The sequence below is a fragment of the Jatropha curcas genome, chromosome 8, assembly GCF_041381405.1.
Source record: "Jatropha curcas cultivar XTBG-Jc1 chromosome 8, XTBG_Jcur_1.0, whole genome shotgun sequence".
Lineage (NCBI taxonomy): Eukaryota > Viridiplantae > Streptophyta > Magnoliopsida > Malpighiales > Euphorbiaceae > Jatropha > Jatropha curcas.
In genome coordinates, this window is record NC_143158.1 from 27993885 (window position 1) to 28018669 (window position 24785).

General features: G+C 31.6%; 2 protein-coding genes across 5 annotated transcripts; both read left to right on the plus strand.

Annotated features, from left to right (window-relative positions):
* Window positions 1-643: 643 nt before the first annotated feature.
* Window positions 644-8083, plus strand: ISPD (Nucleotide-diphospho-sugar transferases superfamily protein). Of its 3 annotated transcripts, none has more exons than XM_020681478.3 (12): window positions 644-906; window positions 1010-1086; window positions 1205-1276; window positions 2004-2059; window positions 2535-2614; window positions 2785-2867; window positions 3927-4004; window positions 4478-4546; window positions 6006-6074; window positions 6152-6198; window positions 7162-7252; window positions 7868-8083. In XM_020681478.3, exons 1-12 carry the CDS (start codon window positions 765-767, stop codon window positions 8009-8011), a joined length of 1008 nt encoding a protein of 335 aa, XP_020537137.1. In that variant the 5' UTR covers window positions 644-764; the 3' UTR covers window positions 8012-8083. The 3 variants fall into 3 exon arrangements, with proteins under 3 accessions (XP_020537137.1, XP_020537138.1, XP_012078830.1); XM_020681479.3 differs by having other exon boundaries at window positions 645-906; window positions 7702-8083; XM_012223440.4 differs by having other exon boundaries at window positions 646-906; window positions 7714-8083.
* Window positions 8084-15352: 7269 nt separating this feature from the next.
* Window positions 15353-22653, plus strand: STI (AAA-type ATPase family protein). 2 transcript variants are annotated; one of them, XR_002285002.3, is made up of 7 exons: window positions 15353-17985; window positions 18138-18357; window positions 18876-19406; window positions 20362-21151; window positions 21680-21758; window positions 22161-22239; window positions 22323-22369. XR_002285002.3 is itself a non-coding variant. In XM_012223441.4 (6 exons), the coding sequence occupies exons 1-6, from the start codon at window positions 15886-15888 to the stop codon at window positions 22422-22424; spliced, it is 3822 nt and encodes a 1273-aa protein (XP_012078831.1). In that variant the 5' UTR covers window positions 15356-15885; the 3' UTR covers window positions 22425-22653. The 2 variants fall into 2 exon arrangements, 1 of the variants encoding a protein (XP_012078831.1); XM_012223441.4 differs by lacking the exon at window positions 21680-21758 and having other exon boundaries at window positions 15356-17985; window positions 22323-22653.
* The last annotated feature ends 2132 nt before the right edge of the window (window positions 22654-24785 follow it).

The following is a 24785-nucleotide window of genomic DNA, read 5'->3' on the forward strand; positions in this document are numbered from 1 at the left end:
AAATAGTGTTGACCCTCAATGGACGAAATTGCTACAATATTGACTTAATTAGAGTATAAAAAACAACCCCTTTACTTCCTTTATTTTTTAAAAAATAAAATATAATTGAATTTTTAAATTATATTTTAAAAATTATACTCAGATTAATACTTAAATCTCTTTACATTTAAAAAGTGATTATGACGTCTCTAATTTATATTTTTATCTCACTATTAAATCCTTCCGAAAAAAAAATAATTACACTCATTTTTTGACCGAATATGTTTTTTTTTTTAAATGAAAATAATTCACTTTTGAAATAGAATGATTCAAAATTAGAATAAACATAAATTAAGAATGTCATGCTTATTTTTTAAATATAAAAAAATTTAAAGATTAATTTAAATATAATTTAGGCATCCAATTATAATTTATAATTTACCATGAAAAAAGGTTATTCTTCTGAAAGATCCTTTTGGCATAATGGGTTTTGGAGGTTCAAATCTTCCGATGTCTAATGTTGACCCATTTGTTTTTTATGTTATAAAATAATAATAAAATATTTGAATATTTTTAGACGACAACCAAGACTTCAATAAATTCAAAATTTAAAAAAAAAAAAAAAAAACAAAACGGCATGGAAAATGGATTAACAATAACACCACTTATTCAGCAGTCACACACATGCTGCTGGAGGTTTTTGTCTGTACTCGTTTCTTGTTCTCTCGCTCACTAGAGAGAAAAAGAAAGGAGGGAACAGAGAAGAGAAGACGAGTGATAGAGAGATGGGTCATCTTCTTCACATGAACCTTTCTACTCTTCCTTCTCCTTCTTTTAAATCTTATTCTAATTCATTGTTTCCGTGCAATAATCATCAAATTCCCGCCAATTCTTTTCTCTTACCAGCTGCATACTCGAAATCCTCGGGCAAGTCAAAAGCTTCCCTTTTTATGTGATAAATTAGTGATCTTGTTTTTACTGTGATTTAGTTATGCTTTTTCTAATCTGGGTTTTGCATTTTTTTTTTCAGGCCATAAATTTTCTTGTATCCAAAAGTTTCCCAGAATTGCAACTACCACCATCAAATGCTCTGCCAAGACTGAAAAATTAAGTATTTAGTAGTCAACTAACATCCTTGTAGTAATAGTATATATTATTTTGGTTTTTGCTAGCCTAATTGTTTCAAATCTGACAATTGTTTGTAATCGTTATCTTTGGTCTTCAGAGCTCTGAAACCGTGAAAGAGAAGAGTGCTTCGGTCATTCTGTTGGCTGGAGGGAAGGGAAAAAGAATGGGTGTATGTTGCTTTGTTATTACTCTTAGTTCTTGTTTTAAACAATGGCATCTTAGGATGTTTTTGCTTGCATTTCCTTTTTGTGTGTTTAAATTGTATTCACATTTACACCAATAATTGTTCCTTTAATTGCTATGTAAAACAGAATGCAATGATTCAATTTTGATGGCTGCTCTAAAATTAATGCACTTATGATGTGGGATATGCGATGAATCTGCATTAATTGCTTATATGTTGGATTCTGATTTAGGGAAGAAAAAACTTGAGTGTCTCTGAGTTGAATTGGAGTAGAATATGTATGTTAGGTAAGAATAATGGCTATATGATGCCGGAATATCTCAGGAATACGTCAGATTGAGATTTAGGATTTTGAATGACTAATTTGATTGGTGAGTGATGAATCTGAAAGATATAAGGAACAGTGTTTTGCACAAATTTTTGTTAGTTGTATTCTAAGACTAGATAATTGATTTTCCTTTTTAAGCTTTTTAATGACCTGTGGCTTCAAGACTATGCATTTCATTGCTTAACTGTTGTTTTCCAAAGGAAACTGCTATTTTGTACTTTTGTCAATTTTAGGTGCATGTCTTTATGTGATTATGTCAACAATGGTCTTAGTATACATGCATGTGCACATTTGTCCTCATAAAACAAATTGCATATTCTTCATTATCTATAGTTACTTATTTTCATCTTCCAGATGACAGTTTTATTATCTTTGTGCAAATAGGCAAACATGCCAAAGCAGTATCTACCGCTTTTAGGCCAGCCAATTGCTTTGTACAGGTAAATGACAACGGTTACTGGGAAAGCTCCATTTTGAAAAAAATTAATTTAAAGTTTTGCAGCTGTAGGAAAAAAATATATATTTTTATAATCTATAAGAATAGGATGTATAGATTTATGATGCCCCTTACAGTTTGACTAAAAGTTAGATGAATCAATTGAAATATGATTCCTGAGTGCATCAAAAAATGAACACAATTTGTAGGTTGTTTCATTAAGAACTGACAGATTTTGTGACATGCCAAGCTGTTGCTATGAGCAGTTCGGTATAACGTTCAAAGTTTCCTTGTTGGCACTATTTATTGTTAATCTGATAGGTGAATGGATATTCAATAATCTGCCAACTGCAACATTTTGACCATTTTCATGTCTGTATAGTTTTCAGTGGAAAGGTTGCATAGATGGGCTTCTTAAGTATAATTTTAGCGCTTAAACAACAGTATTGCTTCTGAAATTATTTCCATTATTTTGGCAGTTTCTACACATTCTCAAAAATGGCTGCAGTAAAAGAGATTGTTGTAGTCTGTGATCCATCCTATCAAGATATTTTTGAAGGTTTGGTATCTCTCTTTGTGCACATGCATGTGTTTGCACACATACTGGCATGCATATGCATCTATGCTTTTGGTTATGTGTTGGGTTCTTTTACATTGCATGCATTCTGCTTTGGTTTATCTTAAACCTTTTTAACATAAAGAGTTTAAACCGCTTTATGATCTTATCAGGTGCCAGAGAAAGTATCAATGTGGACCTCAAATTTGCGCTGCCTGGGAAGGAGAGACAAGATTCTGTATACAGTGGCCTTCAGGTGAATTCTACCATAGGCTCTATCTCCTTTGTCATAACATGCTTTTCCTTTTTCTTATTGTTTCCTTCTTAAGCTTGCTTTTTCTTACTTACTAAAAATCACTTCTAAATTATTGATGTAAGAGGTGAATCTGGCAAGTATAAGATGTCAATTGTAAAATGTTCAACATAGTCTCCTTCCTCAACTGCTGTTGGGGCAAAGGCATTTAGCATTTGCAAATAAAAAGTAAAGGAAGATAATAAAGGAAAGTTAGAAGAGTAGGCTGCATCGTAGGAAGTTTCGTGCTGAAAACCTGAGCAGATTACTTATGTATGGCTTTCTAAGTTCTTTTGCTTTCAATATTTGATGTGTGTTCTATTCTTTCGTTAATCACGGCACATTATGGTCATATGTAACTTATTGGATGAGTGAAAATGTTGAAATTATGATGATGCCAGTGATTTACGTCTTTGATTACTCGTTTTAGTCTAAAGTAAAATTTTTTCTTTTGAATTAGCAATTTATCATACTTTAGTGTCTGTGTTGCCGTGGGAAATTTTGGGTCTTGACACCTTAAGGGCAAGTTGGCTTTTATTTTGGTCTTCTTTCTTCTGTGATTAAAAAAGAGAAAAAAAAGATTTAGTTAACAAGGGGGAAAAAAAAAGGTATATATAGAGAAGTCCTTGGAAGAAAATTACAGAAAAGGAGGATAAGAAATTCTTCTGGAAGCAATAATATAAATACAAACAAGAAAGCCTATGCTACAACAGACAAGGTCTCCAATGTCTCTGCAGATCAGCGATAAAAGTCCCCTTAAACAATTCATTTATGAAACATAATGAAAAAGTGAAAAAGAGGGCTTTATCTATAATAATTTTGATGACAAAAAATGGTCCTTGAATGCTAGAATTTTTGGATTGTATTAAATGTTTTCATAATAGTTAATTAATTACTATGAACATTGGGTAAAAAAATAAGACTATTAATAAATAAAAAGAATTCCTAATTAACTAGCTTTCTGACTGGTCAGTGTTGGTGTTGGAAAATGTTTGTTCTTTAATCATTACATTCCCTTTGCAGGCAATTGATTTGAACTCTGAGCTTGTTTGTGTCCATGACTCAGCAAGGCCATTGGTGACATCTGCAGATGTAGAAAAGGTTTGAATAAGATTCTTTTCTTACTTATACATCTCTTGTTCATTGGCTTCTGCTATTTCTAGAACTTAACTGCTCATACAACAAAGTTTTCAAACAGATGGTTATTTTATGCAGCACTAGATTTCAAGCGATGAAGGATTTTTTTTTTTTTTTTTTTTGATTTCTTTTATGAAAGCAAGTTAAAATTAGAAAAAGAGAGAATAATATTGGTTTGAACAGTACATCCCCATTGTGTCTGGAAGATATAAGAGGAGGTTTTGTGCGATGGAGCAAATGATATTTACTTTGTTATTTAAATACAAATGAAACTTTATGGGCTTCAAATTCATCGTATAATCCATAATTTAAATAGTATACTTATCCTGATTTTGTATGAAGCTTTGTCTCTTTTTTCCCACCTTTTTCTTTTTCTATACTTTTTATTTCATTCTTGATTTGACTTACCAAATCAAAAGGCCATCACTTGTCACTAGGTCCTCAAAGATGCTTGGATAAATGGAGCAGCTGTTCTTGGTGTTCCTGTCAAAGCCACAATCAAGGAGGTATATATAAATCACTAGACGTTGACATTCTTCAATATTGAATATTATCTTATTCTTTTCTTTTCTTTTTTTTTTGTATTTGTACAAGATGGAAAAACTGTCCCTGGCATCAAATGGCTTTGAATAGTTACATATAATCTGGTGTTATGGTCTCTAGAATGGACATGCAGATCTATTCATTTTAAATTTGTAACTAATGCTGCTAGCATGGAAGCAGTGGCACAACCGAAGACATTTTGATGATTCATTTAGTGATTTGTCATCATGTCCAAAATAATAAAATAATTTAAATTTAAATTAAGACATTAAGACTTAATCAAAACAAAATTCAAAGAAAAGCAATGTATTGTGGTTTCCTCCTCATGGATGAACCTCCAGTCCTAATTGTGACCCAAACCTGTTTGGCTGTTTCAGATAACCATTTGATTTTTCAATGGTTATTTGCCTGTTAGTATCAATTCAATATTAGAACTCTAGCCTTTGCACAAGTTTTGTCACAGAATGAGGAACCAATCAAATTGGCATTGTCTAATGTTGAGTTTTCGATACTATGACTTAGTCACCTTGTATAAAAAGTGATGTAGACGTTTGGTTAATACCTTGGTTGTTGGTTACCCTGTACAAAACAGAAAATTGTGAATGCTTGATTGGGGTAAAAGTGTCATCTGATACACTGTTCAATATTATTGGTCAACTGGCATGGAAAACATAATTTTACATGTGGTTGATATGTTTCAGCCATTATAGATCAGAATTTGGGCTTACTGATACAATATTCCCTGTTATGACACTGGTAATTAGATATCACATCAAACTGGGGCTGAATTAGCAGGATTGGCTGTAAAGGCCGTTCCTCATTGTGATATAAGTGCTGTAGTGGCCTTATCCAAGGAAGAGTTTGGAGACTTAAAATAGAATATGATTTATAGACTAGTTACTCCTTCCCTAGTAATAAATGTACATTTTTTTTATTATGTTGCTTAGTGTCGTTGATTGGAAAATGTTCTAGAAAATCTCGCTATTAAATTGATTAACCTTAAGAAAGCAACTAATAACAACTAGCATAATGCATGACCATACTAAAGTACCAAGATTGGATTTGTTGCCTTCCATTATTTGCACAGTAGCTGAGAAGCGTTGTCTTTTCTTTTTTTTATCCCCTTATAGGCCTTTCTTTTTCCATTCTGTATGTGAATTGTTCCTAATTTCTTTGTATCATTGGGTTTTCAATTTTTTGATAGCATTAAGCTCTCTAGATAAGTTAGTAACTTTAGTATAAAGAAATAATATTATTGTCATTGATTGTTGCCTACATTTTGTCACTATACTTTCAATGCTTAAATTGATAGATTGAGCTTATTTTATTTCGTTTCCTTAAACTAGGCATGCCGTTAATTCAATCCTACTAGAAATTCTTTCACTTAATTGATTTTATAATCTGTTTCCTATCTATGTGCAGGCAAATACTGATTCTTTTGTAGTGAGAACTCTTGATCGCAAAACACTCTGGGAAATGCAAACTCCACAGGTTTAGTATAAGTAGAATTGGACATTATCAAAAGGAATTTAAATACTTGCTCTTTATGTAGATTGCTTGTTATACAGGTGATGAAGCCCGAGTTGCTTAGAAAAGGCTTTGAGCTTGTGAATAGGTATTTTATGCTTTTATCATTTTGTGTGATATAGATATTTCCAATAAGCAATATTCTGGAACTATTTTCTCAGAGTATGTTGATAGTGCATCAATAATTCAGAGGTCTTTTACTAGTAGCACATTTTCTGAAGTTTGAATATATTCTATGATCTGACAAAAATACTGTGTTCTATGCTTACGTTCCAAAATTCTCTTAGAGAAAGAAAAAAAAAATCTATATTAGGAGGGTTTTATATATATTACTGCTAGAGATTTTGGTCTGTGACAAATAGACATAATTACATGGATTAGTTGATTAGTGTAGTCGTGCTTTTATCTCTGCATGCATGAACACATGGTATGTATAGACTATAGTTGATGATCATAGAGTTCATTTTAAGATGGGATTTGTCATCTTTGATGGTAGAAGTATGGCCTTAGCTCAATCAGTGATGAGCAAACCATACAGTTCTATTTACTGAAAGTACCAACTGCCTAAGCACATTGCTATTGTGAGTAACAGATTTTAGGTCAAAATTAGAAGTAATTTTATAGGTCCAATAGATCTAGCTACTTGCAATGGATTTTTTTTTTTTTTTTTTTAATTAACTAAACCCAAAACTGATTTTGGAAAAATTTTCAAATTTTGGGAAGAACTTGGATTTGAAGCTTTCCCTAAATCAGCTTTTGGCCAATAGAAAGTTCTATTTGAAAGTAATTATATCCACTGGACCAAAAATATTACTCTTAATTTTGGCTCAAAATATGCTACTTGCAAATAGCAATGGCACCCTAATTCTATTTGCTAAAAATACTAACTGCTTTATTATCTCCTAATTGCTGTAAAATTTGTGTATAGAATTGCTTTGTGAAAAAAAAAAAATTGCTCATAAAAAACTATGTTTGTCCAAGGTTTTCTTTCCCTGTCTTATTAGTGAATTCTGAAATGCTAAATAAATTTTGACTTTGTTCTTCTCTACAGAGGTGGTCTTGAAGTGACTGATGATGTGTCTATTGTGGAGCACCTTAAACATCCCGTGTTCATCACCGAAGGATCTTACACTAACATCAAGGTAAATTGAACTGTCTAATTCATGAACCTTGGCCTGAGAGGTATTATAGTGCAGTACCAGTATACTTGCAGAATGTCTCTAATGAAATATATAATATATATCATAAATGATAGAATTTGGTTCACTTATATTGAATTTCATAAAATTGAATCTGTGCAAGTAAAATGCTTTTTGATTCATACCAAATATGAAAAAATGAAATCAAATGAATTCTATGAAATTTTATGCAATTTTTGGTATATCAGACAGGGTTTCATAATTTTCTCAACCATATTAATGAGATTTTTCGCCGATACAAAAACTGCTTACTTATGTCATAATATGAGATGTAATGGAAGCCGTAGACAGTCAAGTGAAACCCAATATACGAAATATAGAACCTTTTCTTTTCTCCATGATATTGAAGCTAATTGTTCTATTTGATTCACAAATCAATTTGCTGAAATAAGGATGATCGGCAGGTCACAACCCCTGATGATTTGTTGCTTGCAGAGAGAATTTTACACCTGAATTCTTGAGTCTTCGAAGCAGAAGTTTTCTTGGTTTTTTGTATTCTCATTGTTGCTCCATTCTTGTATGAAAAATTACCTTTTCTTTTTATTATTTTAATTTCAGAAAATTTTGCTGCATTTGAGGTCTGGTAAAAGACTGACAGAAGATCCTAAAATAATATTTCCAAATAAAAAGCTTGTAAGCTGCAGCAGCAGCCATTATGATAGCTTTTATCTTTTTACTTTCTTACTTTTGGAGAAAATGTGAATTAGTGAGAACTGCTGATTTAATTCTGTATCAAAAGTAATAAAATCTACAAGAAGATGCTTTTTTTTTTTTTTTTTTATCTTAAACCCAAAAGTAATTATAATTATAATTATAATTATAATTATAATATCACTAAATTAAAGTTCATTACTTGTAATCTCTGTTTCATGTGCACACACCCACATCATGATTCACATGTATACAGTATGAGATGTAATATCCTTGTTGAATTAAATAAGGTAATTATCATATATATATGTATATATATACACACGCGCGTGCACGACGGAAAAATATGAAATTTTTGCAATGAGTTGACGTGGCATTTTTTTAAGAGAGGTGAGACTTTAATATTTTAGAATTTGCTTTGTCTTGATTGATAAATTCTTTAATATTTCTCTTTTTTTTTTAAGTCATTTTTTTGTCTCTCATTATTTATTTATTATTAAATAATAATTAACTCTTCATTTCTATGAGTTTTAAAATTCAATTATGGTATTTGAAGAAATTTAATTATTTTGATTACATTTTGATGAGTTTTAAAATTGAAAAACAAAATTTCAATTACTTGAAATAAAAACAAAAATTAAATTAAACTGAATAAAATCAATTTAGTTCGTGATTCAATTTTCTCATCTACCCTTGCCTTGATTGTATTTAATTATGCAACTTTTTTTTTTTTTTTTTTGAGGACAGCAACTTATTTTCTTTTTAACAATTCAAATTCTTTTAATTCTAGGTAAGAATAAGAGATTCTTCAAATTTAAGAACTTAATAAAATTTATATATTTTAATTATTTTAACTAAATTATGGTAGGGATAAAAACTAATATTTTTTCAATTAACAAGAATATAGTTATACTATACATTCGCATGAAGCGTGGAAAACCATCTAATTTTAATATAATTTAAGTGATTTAATTACTTTATTAATTATAATGCATAAACTTTCAATAATAAATAAAATAAAAGGAAAGGTGAACAAACAAATAAGTCCTATTTCATTTATTTCTCTCTGTCTTTTTTTCAAAACCTAAAACCTAAAAGCCCTCTTTTCTTCTTCTGCAGGCCGCTACCGGTGGTTACACCTTTCCCTTTTTTATTTCTTCTTTTCCAAAAATAATTCTCAGGTGTGTTTGCAAATTTGAGTTATTGTGGTCCAAATATTAAGATTTATTGTTGCCCATATCTTGGAATTTTGCTCTCAGATCTAGTTCTAAGTTATTAATATCACCATTATAGTGATTTTATCTAGCGTCTTTTATTATTTAGATAGTTATGCAGAAAGAAGTTCATATCTCATCTCCAATAGAAGGAAAAAATTTAAAGGTACACAGATCTAATTTGTAGAAAGACCATGGAGAAGAACAGTTGCCATAAATATTCACCAAGTGGAGCAAGCAATCACCTATGATATAAAAATTATGTTTTGTCAACTCGATTAGATATTTCAAATTCAGATTGTGCTTTTTTATTCTTTGTAAAAGTGGTTTATTTTTAAACTTCTTATACAAAAATATATAAACATATTTATCTGTATCTCATATCTGTATACAGTTTTCAATTAATGAAATTTTTAATTTGATTTCTCCTAAAAAAAAAAAAAGTCATACTTCATTGATATAAATTTAATGTATTCCCTTAATTTCACTTATTGCGTTTAGCAACATTATTTCAAAATTAATCCTAAACAGTAAAGATAACAAAGGATGAATTTTAACAAAATGGGTGAAGAAATTTTATGTACTAGAAGTTTAGCACTTTAACCTCTAAAAATGGTTATAAACTTCAAGAAAATAAAAGAAAGAACTTAAAAAAAAAAAAAAAAAAAAAAAAAAAAGATAATTGTCATCTCAACTTAAGAACAATAATTCCCTATTTTGCCTAACAACAAGAGTGGAGATGTTTCTCATGTCTCCATCATAAAAAAACAACCTCTAAAGGAGTTAAATGTCATCTTAGGCCACTTTCTTCTTTTAAACACAAGCTTTTGTGCATAGAAAAAGTAATATGATATATCATTAAAATCCCTAAACCTCATCATCATCATCATTTATTGATTATAGATAGTGGTGGGATCAAATCAAATCAAACAGCAAATTTTCTTTTGTTATCTTCTCTTTTGTCAATACTTGATAAGTTGTTTGTGGATTTTGATTAATAATGGAAACATTGGTTCTTTCTTCTTTATATATGTTCTTTAACAAATTTATGTTAAAGGAATAATTTCTGTCCTTTTTGTTTTGGATTTCCCTTATCAATAAACAAGAAAAAGCATTAAGATTTAGGTTTGCCACAACTCACAATTATAGCATTGCCCTCTGTCTAAATGCTGCTGCCTCCTCTATCCTCACCATTGGCTAAATTTCAAACACTCAATCTATAACTAATGAACTGTCTTTCATCTCTTAGTATCAACTGATCCTTAAATGACTAATCCTTGCTCATCAACTTCACGTGAAACTCTTTGCTCACCAAATTGATGATAATTCTTGTAGTCGAGAAAATTCGAATTCAAGGCTTCTCACTCTTTACATAAGTGAGAAGACCAACTAGATCAAACATAACTGGTAATTTACTTGCGTTTTAAAGGCATATTGCACATGCAATTATTATGAAATTTAAAATGAAGGAAAAAAAAATTATTTTTGGTATTTTATCACATATTTAAATACTAATTAATAAAATAGGAGTGAGAGTAAACGAGTAATCCCTTGAAATAAGATAGTTATACCACTACACATGGACATGCTAAAATATCGATCTCCATCAACTCTCGTCTTACGAAGAGACTAAAACACGAGTCTAACAATCTATAAACTCTCATTTACATTAAAATTTATGAGTCTACACATACATGAACTTATAAAAGAATAGGCATTGAGTGATTTATTTTATATAAAATTAATTCAATTATAAATTATTTAGTTATTATTTAATATAAGATTTAATTTATAATAACCTCATGTCAATTAAATGAGTAGATATTCTAGTTGTCTTCCAAAATGGTAGCAAAAGTGGCTAATTGCATTTCTATTAAGCAAATGGATATATAGTTAAAAGCAGCATGTGATTTGGCATTTGTTTGAACACAGAAATGCATGTTCTAGTCCAAATTAAGAATTAATTAATTAATTAATTAATTATCCTTAATTACCATGTTACTTCTTATATACAAAATCCATTTTTGACCATCAAATCACATGTTGAGAGAGAGAGAGAGAATGAGAAGTCTCTGTTTCTACCAATTAAATAAGTCTCTTTAGGGGTAAAAAGGGAAAGTGATTGATAAATTGATATCAAATTAGAATAATAGACAGAGACATGAACAAAAGAGGTCTTTTGTGTTAGCTTCATCACATGCTCTTTCAATTTAATAATTTAATAGAAAGAGGATAAAGTGACTGATGACCAAACTTTGAGCTAAAGACTTGTCTGCTTGTGACTGGCACTATTATAAGCAAGCCCTTTAATGTAATTCTGTTTTTGAAAAAGAAAATTAAGATAATGCTTTGGAAAATAATTAAATAAATAATACATAGGTGAGAAAGTATTTATTATTTATTTTGATACACCTATATAATAAATAATACATAAAGACCTTTTTAGAGATATTGCTTGAGGAAGAAAAAGAATCATGTGAGGGAGAAATGAGCTTAAAAGAACCTTCCCTACAACATGAAAATCATGAAAATTTTAATAACTTTAATCAATCCATTATATATGGACAAATGCCAATTGAATTAATTGAAACTATAACTCACCTACGGTGGAGTGAAATTGAAATTAAAATTCAAATTAGGATAAATTAATAAAAGTAAAAGTAGGTAAATTATTAATTTATAGCATTAGGTAAAAAAAAAAAAAATACACAAGTGATATTAAAATTTCAAATTATAATCAACATAAAAAGAAAGTATAAAGTCCGATTGAAAAACATCAAAAAATTGAAGTTTATTTTGCCATTAATAAATAAAAATTTAAATAAATTTTTTACATTAGCGAGGTTTATATTAGCATCTAAATCTTAAAATAGTTTCACTTATATCATTAGACGCTAATTTTCTTTTTCTTTTTCTAAAATATGCATGTGTTAGTGTTAGTAATCTTGAAAAAAAAAGCTCAACAAATTCCTTTACTTGAATTTTTAATTGGAGACAGAAAACATGACTAATCTAGTCTCATTTTTGGAGGCAAAGGAGCTGGCCCAGGAAAAGTTTTGCGTTTTAAAAGATCGAACCTATAACCTAAGCCATAATAATTAACCCTACAAGTCCTATTTAACATTGAGCTACCCCATTCGAATTAAAATTCGAGTATACTTTTAATGAGTCAAACTCAAACTCGAATTTTTTTTTGAAAATGAGGATTTTTGAATAGTTGAATTTTGTTTTCTTAGTCATTTTTATTTACTCTGTCCGTTCTTTTTATATAGAAAAGATTTCCTTTTTGGAGGGTTTTTTTATATAGAAAATTTTTCCTAATTTGATAACTTTAAAAACCATGTCAATGTGAAAAGTTTATCTTATCTTTATTTTAGTCCTTTTTAAAGCTTTTAGTACGAGAGATTCTCAAGAGAGTGACAAAAAAATATATATATATAAATAAGCATTTAATGTGAATAAATTTTGGAGAATGAATTTTTTACATCAATTACCGTCGAAAAAAAAAAATGCTCGTATAGGTTATATGAGCACCGATTAAAATGGAGTTTGAATAGAAAAATACTACAAAATTTTCAAGTTGATTCATTGAAAGGAATTCTTACAGATTTTGTCGAATATTTAAAAAATTGCGCAATATTTAAAATAAGTTTCAATAACAAAAGGCAGTTAGAAGGTTAAACGAGTACAAATTTTCATATTTCCACATAAATAAAGGACAAAAAACAAATTTTTCTCTATAGGTCAGAGTATAAACTTTATTTTTCCAACAGTTTGTATTCCTTTCATTCCAACAAATCATTTAAAAAGTCTCATTTAAGATTGAAACATAATTTAAGGCATATATTGATAATAGAGGAGGAATAAATGAGATATTAAGGGTAAATTAGGAAAAAAAATTATCAAAAAAATTGCTTAAACTACTTTTAATTTTGTTGAAAAATTAATTGTTCTTATATATTAACTCTATTCCATATTACTTGTCATATTTGAAATTTCACATCTTTTAAAAAAATCATTAAATTTATATAAGTTACAATAAATTATTGAATAAATTTACTATATTATCCTTAATTTAATATTTCTCTAAGAAAATTATTAAATTGAAGTAATAATTATTGATCATATATAAAGAATAAATATGAAAAATAATATTTATAATTCTTTAAAATCACCGATATAATAAATATTTTAAAATAAATTATATTTTTAAATGTAATAAATATTACGGAATGAAATTAGTAAAAATAATGGAGGAAGTAATTGTTTCGGAGGTTCGGTTTTATGGAAGGCTGAAATTTTACAGCGCAATTAAAGCCTAACTGATTGGCACCTTTTTTGACTGCTTCCCAGTCCAAAGAAGAAAGTTAGGCGTAACTCCATCTCTAATTTTACAAATTTACAAAAATGACCTTTGGTCAATTTCACTCGTATTGGTGGGGTGTGTTGAACTACTGTGATTAGATATGAATTATGAGATTTGTCTTGAAATCGTGTTGACTATAAAAGGAAAAGTGCTTAAATCAAGTGCTCTCATAATTATAATTTTAATTATCAATAATTAAGAATAATAGTATAATTTTTAGCTGCCTACCATCAAATCTCTTAAAAAGGATTATATTTACCTAAATCAAGTTCGTAGCATCATCTGTGGACAAAATTCGATGAAAAATTTTTTTTTTTTTTTAAGTGTTCCTACATTATTTTTTTTCCCAATATATAGTTAGAAATACTCTTATTTCAACAAACATTTATTTAATTCATAAATGGGGCCATGAATCCAATCTAAACAAGTCAATTCCTGATAGGATTATACTTGCTTAGACTGAGTTTATAACTCTACCTATGAACAAATCAGCTGAAAAATTTTTTTTAAAAAATGTTTATACTTTATCCTTTTTTTTCAGTGTATAGTTAAAAATATTTTTATTTCAACAAACATTCATATTTTTATTTACTTAGTCCGCCGGTGGAGCCATAAACCCGATTTAAACAAATCAATGCCTCGTAACAAATGCTTTCTTACAACCATTACTTCCCATTCATTTCTTTCCCTTTTTACCAAATTTCTTTCTTGATAATGAATTAAGGTAGGGTTACTTATCTAGAAATTTTTAGCTCACAAATTAAAACAAATTGTGAATTAGTGAGTAATATATTTCTTGTATGTGCATCCTTAGCATTTATTATTAGTTGGATCAATAGTTGTTTACATTTATAAATATAAAGGTGGAATGAAGGTTTAGGAGTCACAATCAAATGATTAAATTTTTAGCAAAAGCAAAATTGAATAAATAGGTTTTAAAATAGGAACATGAGGAAATGATTTCATAAGAAATTTTAGTGGGTGGCTAGAAATTGACAATTAGGGTTCCTTGTACAAGTGGTCTCCACTCACAAAATTGTTTCAACCTAGTAATTTTTTTGTAACAAAAATTCTCAATGTTAATCAATTTAATTTGAAATGAAATGATTCTTATGTTGATTGAGTTTGGAGTGAAAGTGACACACAAAACAAATTTGTACTTTGATTTTGTATTTAGCTTTGGGTTTCTATAAAGGAATTCCTTAACAAAAATGCTAGTTTATTATAGAATTTAAAGTACATGATAGAATTGACAACAACAAAACAATTATTATTAATAATAAAACTTCCTTTTTTGCTTGAGTTAATTTCAATCATAATTTTCAACTTATAAATAATAAATCTCCCAAAAAAAAAAATTGTCACTTGATAGTATTGACATTTTCTAAATTTATTAGAATAATGTAATATTTTCTTCAGTTATCTTAAAAGCCAGACTAAACACTCTTAATATGCGCATTTAAAAATTAATTTTGTTTTTTTATATATTGCAATAAAAACTCTTAGAAAAATATTAAGGATAGATAATGTTATTAAATATTAATCCTTCAATATTCATATGAAGAATAAATATATAACTAAAATTGGCATAAAATTTCAAGAAGATTTCTTATTTCTTGAGTGATCCTAATGATATTTCATTTAGGACAAAATCACAATGAAAGTAATAAAAAGAAAATTGTTTTTCTACAGTAATGAAAAAACAGACAAGACAAGACAAGTGTGAAGTGTGAACTACTATAATGTCTTGTAGTAGCTTTGCCTTTATTTATTTATTTATTTTTTCTTTTGTTTAGATTCTCCAAAATACGGTAAATACCAAAAATCTCTCCCCCTTAAAAAACAATGCATAAAAAAAAAGATTCAACTTTCAAGATTTCAAGATTTCATTTGGGGCGCCAAATTAAAAACCCTAGTGATTGAGAGAGGAGGAGTCAATTATAAGTAGAAAAAGACATTACATTCATCACAACTATTATATATTTGTATATCTTCTAATTCATATCTCTTCAATTTCACAGACCCACCACCTCTGTACTCAAGTAATCAACATTGTCAAACTTGTGTCAGATCTGTTCTTCCCCATCCTTTACTATCAAAAGCACCATCTTTTCTCCATTTTCACCTCCCCCACCACCATAAATGCTTCACTTCATGTATTAATTACTTACTACTTGCATAAAAATTAATACTTGTTAGTTTGTGATCATATGAAATAGAAATGTGGGTGGTGGTGATGTAAATGGGGTTTCTCCTTCATGGGTTCTTCTTTTTCAATATATTTCTTGCTCAGATTATATTTTTAGTGGGTATTCATTAGTTAAACTCCGTTAAAATAAAGAAAGATGTCTGAAATGAGAGTTTCTGATCCAAGTAGGCTTCACTTGAAGAAGGAGCTTACTCAAATCAGAAAGGCAGCTAGACTTTTGCGTGATCCAGGTACTACTTCTTCATGGAAGTCTCCGCTTAGTTCTTCTAGATCTGCAGTAGCTGCAACTCTTGCTGCTACTGCTTCTACTTCTGCTTCTGTTTGGAAGCAGCAGTTGGAGAATGAGAATGTAATACCAAATAATTCCCATTTGGATTCCCATTTTAGGAATAATGGGAATGGGAAAGAGAAGAGAGTATTTTTGTATAATTGGAAGAATCAGAAATCCTCTAGCGAAAAAAGTGCAATGGCAAAAAATGAAGCTGATGAAGATTACGAGTCTCGTTCAATTCAAGAAAGCCTTGATGATAGCTTGAGTGATGCAAGAAATGTTGGTGCTGATTCTAAAAGTGATACTTACGTGGGTGAGAGTAGGTCTTCTTCAATGATTTTTAGGTGTAGAGATGCAAGTCTTGTATCACCATCAATGAGAAGAGCGATGGGGATCAAGAAAAAGAGTAAGAAAACTAATACTCATTTGGATATTTTGTCTAGATATCAACAGAAAGAGATGAACTTAAGAAGATTGCTTAAGAGTCATCCTTCAATGGCTTTAGGTTTAGGAAGGGATGACTATGTAGAGCAATCTGATGATACTGAAGAATATAGTAATTCTGAGGATTTAAGAAAGATTTCTGGGGCGTCCCCATTGTTGATAAAACTTAAACATAAGAATTGGTCACATTCTCCATCTAAATTATTGAGAAATAGCCGAAAAGAAGATTCTTCTTGCACTTATAGCACACCTGCATTATCAACTAGTTCTTATAATAGGTACTGTATTCGTAACCCAAGTACTGTTGGATCTTGGGATGCCGCCACAACCTCATTGAATGATGGGGATGATGAGGAGGATGACCATTTGGATTTGCCAGGTCGCCAGGGATGTGGCATACCTTGCTATTGGTCAAAAAGAACACCAAGACATAGAGGGCCATGTGGAAGTTGTTGCTCTCCTTCCCTTTCAGATACTATAAGAAGGAAAGGGACAAGCATATTGTGTGGTAGTCAGTCAATGTATCATAGACGAAGGCGTTCATCATCAATTTCTAATAAGAGAAGAATTACTTCGAGAAGTGGCCAAGGGCTTCTGCCATTGCTTGCAAATAGTGAGGACAGAGGAGGGTCATCTATTGAAACCGGTAATAGTGATGATGAACTCTCTACTAACTTTGGGGAGCTTGATTTGGAGGCATTGAGTAGATTGGATGGTAGGAGGTGGTCTAGTTGTAGGAGTCAAGATGGTCTAGAGATTGTAGCTCTAAATGGAGATGGGGAAGAGGAAGATACACCTGAAAATATTCGAAGCTTGAGCCAGAAATATAAGCCACTCTTCTTCAGTGAAGTGATTGGGCAGAACATTGTGGTTCAGTCCCTAATTAATGCTGTTTCCAGGGGAAGGATTGCCCCAGTTTATCTATTCCAAGGTCCGCGCGGGACTGGAAAAACATCAACAGCAAGGATTTTTGCTTCTGCTTTAAACTGTATGTCTACGGAAGAAACAAAGCCATGCGGTTATTGCAGAGAATGTTCTGATTTCATTTCTGGTAAGACCAGAGATCTATGGGAAGTTGATGGCACCAATAAGAAGGGAATTGATAAAGTTAGTCACCTTTTGAAGAAGGTTTCGCAATGGCCCCCAACGGGCTCTTCTCGCTATAAAATTTTTCTTATTGATGAGTGTCATTTGTTGCCCTCTAAGATGTGGCTGGCTTTTCTCAAATTTCTCGAGGAACCACCGCAACGAGTTGTATTCATATTCATAACAACTGATCCTGATAATGTGCCTCGTACTGTACAGTCTAGATGTCAAAAATACCTATTTAGCAAAATTAAAGATGGGGATATTGTAGCAAGGTTGAGGAAAATTTCTGCTGAAGAAAATCTGGATGTTGAATTGGATGCATTGGATTTGATTGCTATGAACGCAGATGGTTCACTTCGAGATTCAGAAACAATGTTAGATCAGTTGAGTTTGTTAGGGAAGAGAATAACTACATCTCTTGTAAATGAACTTGTGAGTTCTATCCTTCACTTAAATTTATTTCTTTCAATTCATATTTTGATCTTCATTGAGTAAAAATAACTAATTGAATAATTCAAAGTTCAATCTTTTTGCTGTGTGGATGAATATTTTGAATTTATTGTTGCTCTTTTCCATTTTTTCAGGTAGGTGTTGTTCCAGATGAGAAACTACTGGAACTTTTGGAGTTATCAATGTCTTCAGACACAGCAGAAACAGTGAAAAGGGCTCGGGACTTGATGGACTCAGGGGTGGATCCAATGGTTTTGATGTCTCAACTGGCAAGCCTCATTATGGACATCATTGCTGGGACTTACAATGTAGTTGATGCCAAGCATAGCAATTCCTTCTTTGGTGGAAGAAGCTGTGAGTACCAACACTTTCAGTCTTATAATGTACTGGAAAAGAGTTTTCAGCTGAACTTGGAGTTTGTAGAGCAAATGAGATTTATGCATACATTTGGAAAACTAGGTGAATTTGGTTTACCATATCATATAAGCTGACAGGAACATCCTAGAATTTGATGAAAAAATTTTAAAGATTTGTTACGACCAGATTAAATTCTGTGATTACTTTTATTGGTTTTTGGTTGTGACAATAGTATGAAAATGAGCTCCTTCACTTTTACGTTTTTGATTGGAAGTGCTCCTTGAGATGTGAATGAATTTAGATCTATGCCTGAAGCAGGAACATTTGCTGTTTTTGAGATTGTATTTAACAGAAGTTTAGTGGTATGGAGATATAGAAACTATTTGGTCAGACCTTAATCTTATAAATGGCACAATCAGAAATGCATGTGAAGATAATTATATGTATGTATCATATATTGGGATTTCCCGAGCATAATCATCTATTTGCTATGGATGGCTTGGATTTTTCTGTAGTGACTGAAGCAGAACTGGAGAGATTAAAGCATGCTTTGAAGCTTCTCTCAGAGGCTGAGAAACAGCTACGGGTTTCAAGTGACCGCTCGACATGGTTCACTGCTACTCTCTTACAGCTTGGTTCAGTGCCTTCACCAGATCTTACTCAGTCAAGTAGCAGCAGGAGACAGAGCTCTAGGACGACTGAGGAGGATCCTTCAAGCACTTCAAGAGAAGTTACTATTTACAAGCAGAAGTCAGATGCTCAGTATTTGTCTCGTAGATCAAGTTCACCTGCTTCCTTGTATAAAGCAATAAATGAGAATTCCGAATTTGGTTTTAGTTCTAAGCCCCTTCCTAGTCGAACAATGCATAGCCGTACTTCGACTGCTTCATGGGATGATGAACTTGTTGAAACTATGCTATTTAGATACAGAAATGCAGACAAGTTGGATCATATCTGGGAAAAGTGTATTGCAAAGTGTCATTCAAACACACTTAGGCAGCTGCTACATGCTCATGGAAAGCTTTTTTCCATATCTGAACTTGAAGGTATGTCACTTTTGGTAGTGAAACTGAAACCAAGAATGCATGGTATCCTTTTCTTCCTTTTCTCTTTACCATTACTTTTGATCTATCTATCTCTGGTCAAACTTACATTCCTGGCATTGGGGGATTAAACTTTTAAGTTATGATTGAAATGCTTGTATACTGTTATATATATATATATATATATATATATATATATATATTTTATGTGGTAGCTATTGTCCTGCAAGTTAGTTTTTCAATCCTATAGAGAACTGATGTAATGATGGATATTTATCATATTAGTTGTATTCGTGATGTGCTATTCATCTGAGGACAGTTTTTTTTTTTCCTCTTTGAATTATGTTTATGTTCTCTATGAAGGATAATAGAATCTAGAATCACACTCATTTCTAGTGGTTTAGTTTAATTTATAACCAAATTTATGATTACTTGGAACTGGAAAACTTCATATGGGAGATGAAAGTTCCCAAATTCCTAAACAGAAGCTGTATATTCCATTCGTGATGAGTTCAGCTGTTATTTTGCTTGTTTTCAACTAGATCCCTTGATTTTACGTAGGGGCCTGCACATACAATATCTTGCATTTTTATAGTTTGTATCTGATCCAGTTGTTATTTACATGTGGCATGATTAATGTGGTTTGCTTTATTTATATATTTATTTAGTTTTACTTTTTGAGAATCTTTATAACATTTTATGTTTATTTAGCTAGTCATACTCTTTCTAGTTATATCTTCATGTTTTGAATTAGGTATGAATTTTCACAATTGAGAATCAAGATGCCGAAGTAATTTTCACATTTTACATGCTTTTTAGACTGCATTATTAGTCTCAAAGACTCCCCAAAAAATGAAGACCATGTGTGTTTGTAGATGCCTGTGTGTGTTTGCCTTTCTGTCTTTCTCTGTGCCTGTGTTATCATTATACCTTACGTTTAATATGGATCTGCGTGCAGGTATTTTGGTTGTTTATGTTGCATTTGGGGATGAAGATATTAAAGCCAGAGCTGAAAGGTTTATGAGCAGTATCACAAATTCAATTGAAATGGTCCTCAGATGCAACGTAGAAGTGAGAATTATCCTTGTGCCAGATGGTGTAGATTCTATGAATTGTGTGAATCAAAGTGAGTTACAGGGTCAGAAGAGGGCAGAAGCAACTTTGGCAAATGAGCAGGAAAGGAAAGAAAATAGTTCAAACCTACTTAATGGTTACTCTGACTCACAACAAGAGTCCTTAAAATTATCTAGAGGAAGCTTTAATGATTTGGAGAGCAAGCTGAAAGGAGGATCTTCAAATTTGCGGGAGAGTCCTTTTCAGTCTACTGCTTTATCAACCGAGTTACCGCCTGATCCAGATGCTGAGAATGGTGGTGTGAGAGAAAGAAAGCAGGAATTACCAATGCAGAGAATAGAATCTATCATCCGTGAGCAGAGGTTAGAGACTGCCTGGTTACAGGCAGCAGAGAAAGGCACGCCTGGATCATTGAGCCGTCTGAAACCTGAGAAGAATCAGGTGCTGCCTCAAGAGGACAACTATCGTCAAAATCAAATGGAATCTGCAAGTTCAATGGGCCTGTCATCTCAGCATTGGGAAGATGAATTAAATCATGAACTTAAAGTTTTGAAGATGGAGGATAGGATGGTGGTCTACAAGGACCAGATTGGTAAGAGGGCTGATCGTTATCCAATATCTCCAAGCCTGTTGCATGATAACAACCTTGTGGGTTATCCAAACAACGAAAACCTGTAAGTCTTTTTGTTGATTTCTTTTCTGATTGTTGTGACTTGTGATTGTTATTATTCATTCTTCAAGAAACCGTTCTCCTATCAGAAGCCTTCAACACTTCTCTCTGGACCTGATGCATTTCAAAATATCTAGTTTGCACAGACACACACAGGCACATTACTAAAAGCTCGAATCATATTTAACAGGGAAAACTGGCAAGATTTATGGGCTTCGTTCCAGATAGCAGAATAAATAATCATTTCATCAGCGTAATTGCTTATTAAAGATGTCTTTGGGTACTTTTTTCCACAGTTTCTGTACTTTAGGAGCTATTTAACATTCATTACCTTGTCAATTTACATAAAATTTAAAATAATTTGATTTTTACAATGATTTCCCTTTAATGAAAAATGAATCAGCAAATTGTGGCCATTCTTGTTCATGATATTATGAAGTTTGATTTTTTTGTTTATTTGATATTCAATTATGATATGTGATTTCTGAGTTTTTGCCCAGTTTCTGGTTGTAACTGCTTTCAATTGAAATAGGATTTAATTTGCTCGTTGGAAGATTCCTAAGCACATTTAAGTAATGTTATGCACTCAAGCTATACATATATTGGGTCAGGTATTATGAAGCAGAATCTATCTAAGTTCTTTGAGGACTTCTTTATTTTTTTATTATAGCTGGAATTTGAGTACTGCCAATACATGTGCATCAAAATATTCTGATAGAACCAAGGCATATTGGATGATGGACATACTAGAATTAAGAGAGATGATGAATTTTTATTCAAGGTCAATGGAATTGGAGATTGTACAGTATCATTATCATATTTTCAGAATGTTATCCTTCAATCATCAAAATATTTGTTTTAGGACCTTTGTGATAGAATGTGAGAATTTCCCCAAAACCATCTACTTGATGGTGCAATACTTTTATTTTTACTTTTATTTTTTTTATGTTTTTCATTCAGCATGAGTAAATATTTTGTTTTAATGCTCAAACTTATTCTTGCTTTTGCTTTAGGGGATATGAATCAAGTTCAGCAAGCGGGGGTTGCAGCGGGCTTCTCTGTTGGAATGCCAACAGATCTCTCAAGGGAAAGGTAAAGCTATTTCCCATTCTTTCTTCTCTTCAGCAAAGTCTGTGTCCTTTCAGTAAAGATGTTTTATTTGTGTACTTGGACAGGCTAAAGGGACCTCTGTTCGCTCCAGACACAAGAGCGGGCGATTTACATTGTTTGGAGAGTGTGGGAAACATAAGAAAGCAGAGAACAGGATTAAAACATAAAAGGAATAGCTAAGATAGTATCTGGATATTTAGCTCCAGATGTTTGTCACTTTCACATATATAGTTCTTTTCTGTATTTATTTTTTCAGGTTCAGGCATTTGTTAAGGTTATGCCATGAGGAAAGTATTTCATGTAAAGGTTTTTTTGCTGGTGAACATTGACATTTCTTTCATTTCCAGCCATTTTTGATTGGATCAATAAAAGAAACATGGGAAAACATGCAGGCTATCTGTTCTTGTCTTCTTGTTTCTTGTTCTTTCAGTTTATTCTTGGGCAGATATTATCTAAGAAATATTTTGAATGGTAGTTATGGTCTGGAGAAATATTTTGAAGCATAGTTATTAAACCTGACTTGGATATTGACTCGGCTCGGCTGTGGAACCAAGAAAATGGGTCATTACTTTGACCAGCGGGTTAATATTTCAATTAATGAGTTATAAAAATGTAATAATATATACTAATTAAATAATTATAATTATTAATGAATCAATCTGGATGGTTGAACCAGTTTGAGTAGGCTGATTCAACCATGTTCAGCTGGTTCAAGAGCAAAACCAGTCTGGTTCATCAATTTTTTGGATCAACCTACCAGTCCAGTTCGAGTTTAATAACTATAATTTGAATATCCTTTTAATAATGTGGATTGCGAGTTTACTGGATGGAAAACTCATTTTCTTTTTAAATATTGGGAATGGATTGTAATGTAAATCTTTATTTGAACTGGGTTGCCGGCTTAGCAAGATATTGTCCGCTTTGGATCGAACCAATTCAAGCTTGCATGATTTAGTTCTTGTGCTAAAACCAACTCAATAACTCAAAAGACTTTTTGTTAGTTTACGGCTTGTCCATTCTTATGTACTTCACTTACATATTGTGCTTAGTTGACGTGGAATTTGCATCTTCAGATAATAAAATCAGCATCTTCAGAAATTAGTATAAACCGGTAAAATTGATGAACTGAACCGGTAATTAATATGGTTCAATTTAAATTCTAGTTGGTTTCCAAAATATGAGCCTTTTAAAAATTGGATTACTGATTTTTTAACTTTTGAACCTCTTTATTTCGAAGCTCAAACCCTTAATTTGTTAATCAAAACAACTAAATTGTCTATCTAAAGCTAAACGGTGAAAATTAATTAAGTAATTTATGATAATTAATTAATTTTTTATTTAGTATTACATTTAGTCATTTGTTATTCTTTTTATTTAAAATTATTTACTCTTTTTTTTTTTTTTCCGGTAAAAGTTAGGGGCATGTTGACTTGACGTCATCCTCACCTGTCTGCCACTAGAAACACTAGTCCTCGTGCGACCAGCACTGAGCTGGCGTCAACCCCCGTATATGGTGTTTGCATAGATCCTTCTATTATGTCTCGATGAAAGTCCACGCAAAAAATAGGCCAATTTGGCTACTTTAAGAATCATAGCTGCTAGACTTGGCCATATTACGGTTCCGGGAGCCGGAACCGTCAGTTCGAATCGGCTCGGAACCGTAACCGAAACCGGTGAGAATCGGAATCGGGACGAACCGGAACCAGAACCGAAAAAATCCGATTTGGTTCCGGTTCCAGCAAATAAGGAACCAGAACAGGCGGTTCCAGAGAACCGGTCGGAACCGGACTGGAACCGCCGGTTCTCCGTCCGGTTAGAACCGCCGGTTCGTACCGGTTCGAACCGGCGGTTCTAGCCGTTCTAACTGTCAGAAACTGCAGTTTTTTTTTTTTTTTTTTTTTTTTAAATGTGTTGTGAAATGTCTAAATTGAAGTATACTCTTCTTTGCATTCCGGCGGAGACACATCGGGGTGATATTTTCTTGCCAGTTGTTTATAAGCCTTCTTTATTTTTGAAATACTTCCTTTTTCTGATATACCCAACAAATCGTAAAAGCTCTCTGTTTTTACCATCACAGTATCAGCCATGACGGCCCTAACTGAACCTGCTCTGTTCGATTTTAAAGTGGTATTTTTGAAGGAAAAGTTTGATTTTGGGAAATGGGTATTGAAGCTGAGATTAGAAGACGGATTAAGAGTTGATTTTGGAGTTGAGAGATTGGGTTTGGAGATGGCTTGAAAGGAAGAAGAGATCATTCCTGCAGTAGTCATGTTTTGCTCTGTTGTTTTTTGCTATGTAACTTGGACAGAGGAGGAGGATGAGTGAGAGCATATATAGAGAACTAATATTAATAAAATAATAATGAAAAATATTAAATTTAGAACTTAAAAAAAGAAGTAAGAATGTAAGATGTTGTGAAAGGCTTATAAATTTAATTGAAGTATTTTTTAATTTTTTAGGTGTATTTTTTAATTTTTTATGTTCAAATAATTTTTTTTTTAACCGGTCTTCAAATTTTAAAATTTTTT

Bases quoted from the DNA above. Each gene is read 5' to 3' on its own strand.
- ISPD (XM_020681478.3), top strand. From the start codon at position 765: ATGGGTCATCTTCTTCACATGAACCTTTCTACTCTTCCTTCTCCTTCT. The intron at 2,868-3,926 runs GTGAATTCTACC...TTCCCTTTGCAG, and splicing joins CTGTATACAGTGGCCTTCAG to GCAATTGATTTGAACTCTGA. The intron at 7,253-7,867 runs GTAAATTGAACT...TTTTAATTTCAG, and splicing joins GATCTTACACTAACATCAAG to AAAATTTTGCTGCATTTGAG.
- STI (XM_012223441.4), top strand. From the start codon at position 15,886: ATGTCTGAAATGAGAGTTTCTGATCCAAGTAGGCTTCACTTGAAGAAG. The intron at 17,986-18,137 runs GTGAGTTCTATC...CCATTTTTTCAG, and splicing joins CATCTCTTGTAAATGAACTT to GTAGGTGTTGTTCCAGATGA. The intron at 21,152-22,160 runs GTAAGTCTTTTT...CTTTTGCTTTAG, and splicing joins TATCCAAACAACGAAAACCT to GGGATATGAATCAAGTTCAG.